The sequence below is a fragment of the Mandrillus leucophaeus genome, unplaced genomic scaffold, assembly GCF_000951045.1.
Source record: "Mandrillus leucophaeus isolate KB7577 unplaced genomic scaffold, Mleu.le_1.0 Scaffold2, whole genome shotgun sequence".
In the NCBI taxonomy this organism is placed as follows: domain Eukaryota; kingdom Metazoa; phylum Chordata; class Mammalia; order Primates; family Cercopithecidae; genus Mandrillus; species Mandrillus leucophaeus.
Window position 1 is genome coordinate 13,394,834 of NW_012102031.1, and position 11,479 is coordinate 13,406,312.

An 11,479-nucleotide genomic window follows, 5' to 3' on the forward strand; every position below is an offset into this window, starting at 1 on the left:
GCAGGAGAATGGCGTAAACCCGGGAGGCGGAGCTTGCAGTGAGCTGAGATCCGGCCACTGCACTCCAGCCTGGGCGACAGAGCGAGACTCGGTCTCAAAAAAGATAAAAAATAAATAAATAAATAAATAAAAATAAATGCACAGACACAAGTTGGGCCTCCAGAGCCTGGGTAACAGAGTGACACTCTGTCTCAAAAAAAAAAAAAAAAAAAAAAGTTCTTACTCTGGCTAAGCATGATGGCTCGCACCTGTAATCCCAATATTTTGAGAACCTGAGGTGTGAGGATAGTTTGAGGCCAGGAATTTGAGACCAGCCTGGGCAACAGAGAGAGACCCTAGCTCAAAAAAAAAAAAAAAAAAAAAAATTAGCATTAGCCAGGGATGGGTGGCACGTGCCTATTTTCTCAGCTATTCGGGAGGCTGAGGCAGGACAGTAGAGTTGCTTCATCCCCAGAGTTTGAGGCTGCAGTGAGCCGTGATTGCACCACTACACTCCAGCCTGGGTGACAGAGTGAGACCCTGTCTTTTAAAAACAAACAAACAAACAAAAAGCAGTTCTCACTCTGATGAAAGCAACGCTGTGTTGAGCGCTTGCTACGTGCTGGAACTTGCACATATAAAAAGCACATGCCACCATCTCTATGTGTACTAACTCCCGGACTCCTCATACTGGCCCTGCAGGGAGGGGGCACGACTGTTCTCCTCAGTGAATTGTGGGTGCCTACCTGGAACCTAGCTGGTTAGAGCTGGGATTCCAACTGGGGGGTTCTGCCTCCAGAGCCTGCTCTCTCAATGACAATGCTGGCCTATGGCTCCCTGTTTCCATAACACCATGGGCAACAAAGGAGCGGAGCAGGTAGAAGCAGAAGCAGGGCCAGTGTCTCTCCCGAGGGAACCCTCTCCTCTGTCCCCTGTCTCTTCCGTGACCCTGTATCAGGCATGTGGGGCTGGGGTGGGGGTGAGGACTGGGAAGTGGGAGTCTCACGTGAATCCTCCTAACTCATGGGCCTTCTTCAGGACATCTTCCACGGTGGACCCGGCAAGAACAGAGATGGATTGTCTGTATGGCAGCAAGAGGCTAAGCACCTGCAGTGTGACACTGATGACCTCTTGGGTCTGAGGAATGGTCTCGGCAGCTGGTTCCAACATGACTGTGCCAGGGAGAAAGGAAGGGGTAGTTGGTGTGAGGACAGGGATCCTGGATATTTGTCTTCCTGTCGTCCCTCAAAGACACCTGGACCTTGTCCTTCCCCAAGTCCTCATCTCCATCAATGCCACCACCACCTGCTCAGCTGAAACCTGGCTTCCATCCCAGCCTCCCCTGTCCCTCATTCCCCACATCTCCCACCACCCAAGATCAGACCCCTCACTGGTTCCTCTGCTTCCAGTATCCTTCCTCCCACCTCTCTGGCACCTAGCACTCCAGAGGGCTCTTTCTAGAACATGTATTTGTTCACAATGCGTCTCTGTTACCCTGATGGGCTCACCTCCCCTTCATTCATCTGCCTTCCACTCCATCATTCTCCCAGATTCCATTCTTTTGCAAGACGATTCCTCAAAATTCCTTCAAACTCTGTGCACCTCTGTGTCTTTGTTCTTGCTGCCTCTTCTCGGCTCTACTCTATCCATTCTTGTTTTTTTTTTTTGGAGACAGAGTCTCACACTGTCACCCAGGCTGGAGTGCCATGGCGCGATCTCGGTTCACTGCAACCTCTGCCTCCCAGGTTCAAGTGATTCTTGTGCCTCAGCCTCCCTAGTAGCTGGGATTATAGGCATCAGCCACCACACCTGGCTAATCTTTTGTATTTTAGTAGAGACAGGGTTTCACCATCTTGCCTAGCCTGGTCTCAAACTCCTGGGCTCAGGCAATCCACCCCCCTCAGCTTCCCAGAGTGCTAGGATTACAAGCACGAGCCGCCGTGTCCAGCCTCCTCCTTCTCCATTCTTTTCTTCTTTTTTCTGGTTTTTTTTTTTTTATTTTTTATTTATTTATTTATTTTGAGACAGAGTCTCACTCTGTCACCCAGACTGGAGTGCAATGGCGCAATCTCAGCTCACTGCAACCTCCACCTCTGGGGTTCAAGTGATTCTCTTGCCTCAGCCTCCTGAGTCGCTGGGATTACAGGCACTCGCCACCACACCCGGCTACTTTTTTGTATTTTTAATAGATGGAGTTTTGCCATGTTAGCCAGGCTGGTCTTAAACTCCTGACCCCAGGTGAGCCACCTGCCTTGGCCTCCCAAATTGTTGGGATTACAAGCATGAGCCATTGCACCTGGCCTCCTTCTCCATTCTTAACTGGCAAATCCAATCATCTCCTTAGCCCCTTTCTCAGAGGAAGCCTGGATCATGCTGCTACTGGGGCTTATCATGTTGTATTAGAGTTAACCAAAATGTGTCTCTCCTCATTCATTCCTTCATTCATTCATCCATTCGCTCAAACATGTCTGTACTGGGTATCACACAAGTGGTATGCCCAGGGCTCTCCATTTAGTGTCTTCCTCCCCACACTGTCAGCTTCCAGAAGCTGTGACCACATTTTGGCTGCTGTGTCCCATGCACACCCACAAACTTGTGCAGACTCAGCAAATCAGGACGAAGCACCCTCCCCTCACTGGGACGTCAACGTGTGCGCAGCAGATTGTAAAGGGCTGTGCTTCCACAAAAGGCTGGGCTACCTCGTGGTGCCAGGCAGTCTGGGAAGATCAGATCAATGTAGGTCTTGTGGTTCAGAACAGGCAGCAGCTGGGAAATCATGAGAGCATTCTGGAAGGCTCCGTCCTGCAGACTGGCCAACAAAGCAACGCTCGCCTTGAGACATGCTGTTCCCAGCTCTGCCCCAGGCATGGAGGAGGTCATAAGCAACTGGTGATAGAGTGGGGAAGAGAGGGAGGAGGTCAGCCGGTGGGGAGGGGCTAGGTGCTCCAGCCCCTGAACACTCCCCGCTCACTGTTCCCCAGGGTGGCCATGGCTCCAGAGTCTCTTTCCCACCTGTAATGCCAATGGGGTGCTGTAGACATTCCCAAAGTGGCCCTCGGGGGTCTGGGCCTTCAAGATCTTCTCTCGTACTGTCTTGATGGCCATGGTGATCCGTTGTCTCCGACCAGGGTTGAAGTTTGAGCGCTTCAGACAGGTGAATGCCAAGCCTGCCATGGCAGCTGTGTCTTGAAGAGGGGAACAGAACACGTGATGAGCTGGAGAGCCAAGGGGCCAGGACAGGTGGGGGCTTGAGAGTCAGGCCCTTGTAGCTATGGGCAACCACAGGAGGGCTTGGAGAAGAAGGGCAACATGGTCAGATCAGCTGAGGGCACCAACTCAACCTGGTCTGCCCAAGACTTTCCTTGTCTGGACCCTGAAAATCCTATGTCCCAGGAAACTGCTCATTTCTGGGCAAACTGGTTTGGCTGATCACTCTGCAACTTGAGGGCTAGAGGTTAGGGAGAAGGACTGGAGGAGGGAGGCCCGAGAGGACTTGACCCTATACCACCTATTTCCAAACTTGGCCACACGTTGGAATCACTAGGGGAGTTTTATTTTATTTTTTATTTTTTGAGACAGAGTCTCACTCTGTTACCCAAGGCAGTGGTGTGATCTCTACTCACTGCAGCCTCCGCTTCCCAGGTTCAAGTGATTCTCCTGCCTCAGCCTCCCGAGTAGCTGGGACTATAGGCATGTGCCACCATGCCCAGCTAACTTTCGTATTTTTAGTAGAGATGGGGTTTTACCATGTTGTCCGGCCTGGTCTTGAACTCCTGGCCTCAAGATATCCACCTACCAGCTCCAAAGCTGACTCACGGCTGGAGCATCACCCATGAGCCCCACCAATTCACCCCTAAAAGACTTGATACGGAGGGGTCCCAAGGAAAGGTGAGTGTGGGGCCAGGGTATGGAGGTCATCAGTGCAGGCCTGGGGACTGAGGGAGTGCCAGCCTGGCCTCGGTAGGGTCTGACCTACTCACCCACAGAGTGGTGGCCCTGGTGGAGAGGTTCCACAGCATACAGAAGTTTGTCTACCACGCTGGCATGGACCCGCTTCTGGTGGAGACACAGGGCCAGAATGCCCAGGCCATACTGGTAGTAGCTAGTGTGGGGGTGGCCCTTGTGATCATGGCCTCGGAGGGAAAAAAAAACCAAGTGGTTGCCTCTCTGCCCCCACCCAGCAGCCAGCCCCACCAGCGCATGGGACCCCTGGTCTGCACTTTCCAATACACTCCTTTGGGTCATGGGATCCTTCATTCCTTCACTGCCTCAGCCCATACGTGCTGAGGTCTCACTGTGCGTCTCACTGGGCTTCGAGGAAGCAGGAGACCCATGGCAGATGGGCACTGCGCAGTTCAGGCCTCAACCATAGCAATTGCTCATGAGACTGCAATCGTAATGGAAATGCAGACCAAGTAGTGATATTTGGGCGGCTGGGAAGTCAAGACAGAATCCTCCAAGGAAGTAATGCTGGAGAGGGCTGGGGATGGGTGGAGGCAGAGCCAAAGGTAGAGCAGGAGTGAACTGCACGTCGGGAAGCCAGTCCAGATGGAGGGAGCCTGTATGAAGACACCGGCTTATGAGTTGAGAAATGAGAGAGAGCCGTATGGCCGGAGTCCACAGAGGGCAGGTGTGTGTGGGAGGCAGAAAACAGATGAGCAGAGCTGGGGAGAAGGTAAGGGTAGACAGGCTGGGCCACAGAGCAGTGAGGGGCCCCTGCAGAGTTTAAACAGTGCCAGCAAGATCAGGTTTATATTGAAAAGGCTGGCTCTGGCTATTGTGTGCTGGGTCAAGTCAGGGCAGGAGAGCTAGTAGAGACAAAGGCGTAAGTCATAAGCAGGCTGTCCAGTTGTCCCGAAGGTGGATAATCAAGTCAATCTTGGTGGCTTGCCAATACAATACAAGCCAATGGGCCGGGCACAGTGGCTGATGCCTGTAATCCCAGCACCTTAGGAGGCTGAGGCAGGCGGATCACCTGAGGTCGGGAGTTCAAGACCAGCCTGACCAACATGGAGAAACCCCATCTCTACTAAAAATACAAAATTAGCTGGGTGTCGTGGTGCATGCCTGTAATCCCAGGTACTCGGGAGGCTAAGGCAAGAGAATCGCTTGAACCCAGGAGGCGGAGATTGCGGTGAGCTGAGATCATACCATTGTACTCCAGCCTGGGCAACAAGAACAAAACTCCGTCTCAAAAAAAAACCAAAAAACACAAAACAGAAAACACCTGTCAATAGAGTGTGTGCAGCGTGGGAAAGGCTAGAACAAGGATGACTATGGGGACAGGTTCGAGCCTCGACGTGGGCAGTGAGACGGGCAGAATGGATGGTGGGAAAGACACCTGGGGAGAAAACCCAAAGTTCTGATTTTCACTAGAGAATATCATCTGATGAGCCCTCCCAGGTGCTCCCCACCCCCAGCCGATGGTGTCTGCTCACCAATGGCCCGCTTCTCATCCTCCAGGAACCGCTTGAGCTGTGAGACCAGCCTGTCCCCCTTGTGGCCCCCAACAAACTCGCAGTTGGCCCTGAGAGCGAGCAGGTAGAGGGCCAGCTGGCCCATGGAAGGCTTGCCGTGGCAGTCACTGTCATCCTCGCTGAAGGCAGACCTAGGACAAGGCCAGTTAAGGGCTTTGTGAGAAAGTGCCACGCAGTAAGCCTGCTTGGAGCGCCCACCCCACCAGCATCACAAAATGGAAAAAATCTTAACAGTGGGAAGCGTTAATAAAAGCACCAAAAGTAGGTGTGTTAGCTATATTTTTGTGAGGTGTATGCCACAAATATTTAATAAAGATGAACAATTAGATTCAAGGATAAACTCCGAGGGCTCCTGCATCCAAATCACCTGTGCCTGCCCCACTATTTTGTCCATACTTCACCCACATGCCCCCTCCTTTCTTTTTCATTTTTTTATTTTATTTATTTATTTTCTTTGAGACAGAGTTTCGCTCTTGTTGCTGAGGCAGTGGCGCGATCTCAGCTCACCTCAACCTCCGCCTCCCAAGTTCAAGTGATTCTTCTGCCTTGGCCTCCCGAGTAGCTGGGATTACAGGCGTGAGCCATCATGCCCGGCCAGATTTTTATTTTTTTTACTCAGATAGGGTCTCACTCTGTCTCCCAGGCTGGAGTACAGTGGTGCCATCATAGCTCATTGTAGCCTTGTTCTCCTGGCCTCAACAGATCCTCCCACCTTAGCCTCCGGAGAAGCTGGGACCACAGGCATGTGTCACTACGCCTAGCTAATTTTTTTTTATTTTTGTTTCTTTCTTTCTTTTTTTTTTTTTTTAAGAGACGTGGTCTCAATATGTTGTCTAGGCTGGTCTCGAACTCCTGAGCTCAAGCAATCCTCCTGCCTCAGCCTTCCAAAATGTTGGGATTACAGGTATGAGCAACTATGCCTGGCCTTCTTTTCTTGCCACCCCTGCATCCACTTCTCAAGAGGGAGTCTGAGGAAGAGGTGCTTCATGGCTGCCCCTGATTATTTACCTCTCATTCAAACTCCAAAACAGGTCTCTCTGTAATGCCTCTTGAAAAGGGAGTACAGAAAGATGCTGCTTTTGGGTTGGTGCAGTGGCTTATGCCTATAATTCCAACACTTTGGGAGGCCAAGGCAGGCAAATTACCTGAGGTCAGGAGTTCAAGACCAGCCTGGCCAACATGGTAAAACCCTGTCTCTACCAAAAATACAAAAATTAGCTGGGCATGGTGGCATATGCCTGTAATCCCAGCTAGTCAGGTGGCTGAGGCACAAGAATCACTTGAACCTGGGAGGTGGAGGTTGGAGTGAGCCAAGATTGTGCCACTGCACTCCAGCCTGGGCAACAGAGTGAGAAAAAAAAAAAAAGAAAAAAAAAAAGATGCTGCTTCTGGACTCAGTATGAAAGAGTGTGGTCATGGATTAGTGATGTCTGCCTCATGCATGGGAGGGGAGCACACAGAGTCAGATGCTGCTTCTAGGCTTAATGTGGAAGACTGCAGTCATCGATTAGTGATGTCTACCTCAGGCACACTAAGGGAGCACAGAGTCAGATGCTGCTCCTGGGCTTATCAAAAAAAGAGTACAGCCATGGATTAGCGATGTCTGCCTCAGACATCACTGAGGAGGGGCAGTAGTAGCAAGAGGAGCCCTGCATTAGCATCTCTGATCTAATCCAACCAACCCCTTCATTCTATACACAGAGAAAGGCCCTCCATTGAAGAGACTGTGGTAATACCCTAGGAGGCACTGCTGGTAAGCAAGCTTGAGGTTGTGCAGGTAGAGGTCCTCCTTGGTCCCCGCCTGCAGGCTGGAGAGGCGCAGGCCCACATAGATGCTGGGGTTCAGGTGCTCCAGGGAAAGCCGGTCCATCCAAGGCAAGAGGTGCTGCCCCAACTTCTCTACTAGATGGCTGTCCACCTCTGGTATTTCTTAGGAAAGAAAATGGTGCAAGTGAGGTCACAGGGCCAGGCCACCAGCAAAGAAGTGCTTTGACGTTACCAGGGCCTTCCCCAGGGAATACATGTCCTCACCCCCACCTCCATCCAGCACACACCAACTTGCAGGGGGAACTGCAGCCATACTGAAAGGCAGTGGGAGGGAAAAAGGGGGGAAGCATGTATCCCAAAAGAGCAGTTGGAGCCAGCCAGCGAAAGAGGTGGCAGGCTGAAGGTAGAGGATGCTATTGCCAGGCAACCACTCTGCCCATCAGCGGTGACGGTGAGACTGCATGCCAAGCTGTGGGGTGTGCCCGGGCACCTTGCCCAATCTCACTTGGTCCTCATGCCAGTCCTGTGATGTAGATACTGTCATCATTGCTTTGCACAAAAGAGGAAACAGAAGTTCAAAGTCATGTCATGTCTTACACCAGGTTGCAGAGCCAAGGATGGAACTAACTGCAAAGCCCCTGCTCTCTGGTGCCCTGCTGAATGTGTGCACTACCCGTTTACAAAAACATCAGCCCACATGCAGAACATGTTACACATCAAATGTTCAAACAACACAGACTTCCAGCTGCTGAATTGAGGCTGCCTGGTGAACTTCCTCCATGAAGATCTCAAAATAATGCTTTTCCTGCCATCTCTGTTTAAGTGAAGAGGATCTGAGATTGTGAGATGAGCTCTTAGAAAACAGCCACAGCTTTTGCAGCCATTTACCTGTTGCAGTTGTATTTATTTGAAGCTGTGCAACCAAAATACTGAAACACCCTGGAAGTGGAAGCCTTACGGATAGTTCCAAGGGACCTGAGCTCAGCACAGGGTAGTTTAGAGTAGTTTGCCTTGGAGGCACCTTGGACTTTCTGTCCCCGTTTACTGCCTCCCAGTTGCTGCTGGGCTCCAGCTGCCTGATGGTGGCCTCCACTGTGCCATATCCCAGGGGACTAAGAAAAGGAGCTGTTGCAAGATGCCTCATCTGCCTCCTGGGCCTCCTGGTGCGAGGACCAGAGCTCCTAGAACACAGCTCCATCTCTGTGGATTTGGGTCCCACAACCTCATGTCTGTTTTCCTGACAGCTCCAGATATCTGTTGCTATAAGGTGGCCATCCACTAGCATGAAACCCTACATAATCCTTTGCTGTGTGGGCCCAGACCAGAGCACATGACTGGTTTCTCACCAGATGTTAATGAAGAGAGACTGGGGGGGTTGCTTTTTTCCCTTTCTCTCACTCAGAGCCAATTTTGATGTCTATCTCCATTTCTCTGTCTCTCTCCCACAATGTCTCTGAGGCTCTCTGGGTCTGTCTCAGTCTCCCCCAGCCTGTGTCTCTCTGGTCATCTGTGCCTCCTCACCTCTCTTTCCTTCTCCCTTTTCTTGAAACTCACAAGGAAGTTCCCTGACCTCACCCTGGGCTCTCACCTCCAGCACGATTAGTCAGCACAGGGTTAGAAACTGAAAGACCAGGATCCAGCTGTAAAGGGAGAGACTGACAACCACAGAGCAGCCTCCTTAGAAGGAAGGGGCCAGGCAGATTCACCTAGGGTAATAAAAGCAGCCCTGGGTGAGCTCTTGCCCTACCAGCCCAGCCAGGCCAGCTAAGGGCTGATTGCTGTTGACATTCACAAGCACAGGAGCCAGACAGAGTGGCTCACGCCTATAATACCAGCACTTTGGGAGGCCAAGGTGGGAGGATTGCTTGACCCTAGGAGTTTGAAACCAACCCCATGCAATATAGTGAGACCTCATCTCTATAAGAAAATTTTTAAAAAAAGAAGAAGAAGAAGAAGGAGAAAAGGAAGCACAGGAGCCCACTTTGCATTAGCGTTTGTGCAGTGATCCTTGTCAATTTCACAATACACACACAGAACTTTAAACTGGGAGAGCAGGTGTCATGGGATCCTCCTTTGTACTACACCAAGGAGGAAGGCAGGGGAGCATTCTTAGCCCTATTACAGGTAAAGGAATGAGGCTGGGTGCAATTAAGTGACTTAGCACAGATATTTGCACCCCAAACCCCAGTTCAAGGTTCCCCAGACCCCAAGGGATGGGGGTTCCTGTGGGGTCAGGCTAATGGACTAAGTGTCCAAGGCTGAGGACCAGGCCAGCCAGGTCTGCAGGAGGGAAAGTTCTGGCTGGTTGAACCCAGAACTCCCCTGGGAAACTGTCCAGACATGAACCAAGAGCTGGGGTTCCTGGGCCCAGACCTGAGGAGTCTGATTTATTTATGGAACACAGATGAGAGGCTTGGAGTTCTGGCTGGGCACAGTGGCTCACGCCTGTAATCCCAGCAATTTGGGAGGCCAAAGCAAGAGTATCACTTGAGCCCAGGAGTTGGAGACCAGCCTGGGCAACATGGCGAAACCCTGTCTCTACAAAAAAATACAAAAATTAGCCGAGCATGGTGGTATGCACATGTAGTCCCCAGCTACTTGGGAGGCTGAGGTGGGGGGATCACTTGAACCCGCGAGGCAGAGGTTGCAGTGAGCCAAGATCGTGCCACTGCACTCCAGCCTGGGCAACAGAGTGAGAACCTGTCTCAACCAAAAACAAAACAAAAAAAGAAAAGTTCTAAAAAACTAAGTTCAGCAAAGCTCTGGTAAAGGTGGAGCACCCTAAGCGAGTCACTCAGCCCCTCCAACCCTCGACTTCTTTACTTGACACCTGGATATGACTGCACCCACCTCTCAGGGTTTCCCCAGAGTTACAAGAGCCCACGGTGGTGAAAGTGTATTGCTGAGCGTAATCCTAGGTGCAGAGGAGGGGAAAAGAGGCGTGGGCGGCCCAGAGTCCCGAAGCCTGCCTTCTGCCTCCTGTCTGAAGGAGCAGCCCTGAGCCTCTGAGCTCAGACTCACAGACAGGTCCCAGGAGACAGTGTGCTCCAAGAGACCCCTTGGGGCACAGAGCTGGAGCAGGCAGGACCTCTGAAGACTCACTTCCTGCTGCCTAGAATGTGTGTCCCCCACTCCTTTCCTGCCAGCTCCTTTTCTTCCTTCGAGTCTCAGCTCCCATGTTCCCTCTCGGTCCTCAGAAAGTCTTCCCCATGCCCAGCTATTTTTTAATTTTTTTTATTTTTTGTAGAGATGGGGTCTCCCTATGTTGCCCAGGCTGATCTCGAACTGTTGAACTCAAGCGATCCTCCCGCCTCAGTCTTCCAAAATGCTGGGATTTCAGGTGGGAGCACCTAACCATTGATTTCTTTTGTCCGTCCCCCTTCCCCAGAACACAAGCTCTAGGATGGCAGGAATTAGACTTGTCTCACGCCTTGCACATTCCCCAAAGGCTAACACTGAGAAAAGGCTCAGTAACTATGTGCTGAACGAATGTGTGAACTAAAGACTGAATTAACGGAGGAGATCTTGTCTGGTGAGGAGTCAGACATATAATCAATCGCAATACGATGTGTTAAATGCTGAGGTCCAGCTAAGTCCAAACTGCTATGGGAGCCCAGAGGGGCAGGTAAGTTCCCCCATCCTATGCCCCAGTCACCCTCCTAAGGACCCAGAAGGAACGAGGCACAGGATAGAGGCGAGTTACTCACCACAGATCTCAGCGAGGGCCCCCAGGACCCCCAGAAGGAAGAGGAAGGCCCCAAGGTGCCTCATGGCAGCAGCAGGTGGGTGAGCAGTGATCCGGAATCGGGAGAGACTCCTGGGGCTGGCCCTGCTGAGGCTCTCCTGACCACAGCCGGTCACCGCTCCGAGACAGGCAGCTTCCTGTCACTGATTAATCCTCCAGGCCTGCAATGCGCTGCTAAGTCAGCAGAGAGAGAGGGTGGAAAGGTCTGTGGTGGCGGGGAACAGAAGGCCAAAGAACAGAGGAAGGAAGGGCAGAGCAGCCCTCCTGGAGGCAGGGAACAAAGGGAGGAGGAGGGTGAGTGGGACCATGTGAGACATCTTGAGGCCATCCACGTTCCTGCTTAAAGAGCCCGGGACTAGCGCAGAGGGCCTGACGTCTGATCTGCCAAGTCTGTCCGACCGTGCCTGTCTGCTGTCCCCTTAGCTGTTCCAGTGGTGGATCGGCAGGACCGGGTGCCTACCTAGTACTCCTTACAGAAGGAGCCCCTGGTAGTGCCCACCTAGCCCAGGAC

The 11,479-nt window shown here is 51.9% G+C and overlaps 1 protein-coding gene across 3 annotated transcripts in view; it reads right to left on the reverse strand.

Moving 5' to 3' along the window:
• The window catches only part of TCN2 (transcobalamin II), a 28,044-nt gene extending 16,565 nt beyond the window's left edge, over positions 1–11,479 (reverse strand). Inside the window, exons 1-8 of one of the 3 annotated variants that reach the window (XM_011979057.1) lie at positions 10,931–11,239; positions 7,937–8,037; positions 7,193–7,385; positions 5,418–5,587; positions 3,960–4,112; positions 2,992–3,164; positions 2,679–2,865; positions 986–1,151 (exon numbers count right to left, since the gene is read on the reverse strand). In XM_011979057.1, the coding sequence (XP_011834447.1) occupies positions 986–1,151; positions 2,679–2,865; positions 2,992–3,164; positions 3,960–4,112; positions 5,418–5,587; positions 7,193–7,326 (983 nt within the window). In that variant the 5' untranslated portion in view covers positions 7,327–7,385; positions 7,937–8,037; positions 10,931–11,239. Of the gene's footprint in view, positions 1–985; positions 1,152–2,678; positions 2,866–2,991; positions 3,165–3,959; positions 4,113–5,417; positions 5,588–7,192; positions 7,386–7,936; positions 8,038–10,930 lie in introns of all 3 variants that reach the window. The other 2 variants (XM_011979055.1, XM_011979054.1) reach the window with 2 other exon arrangements.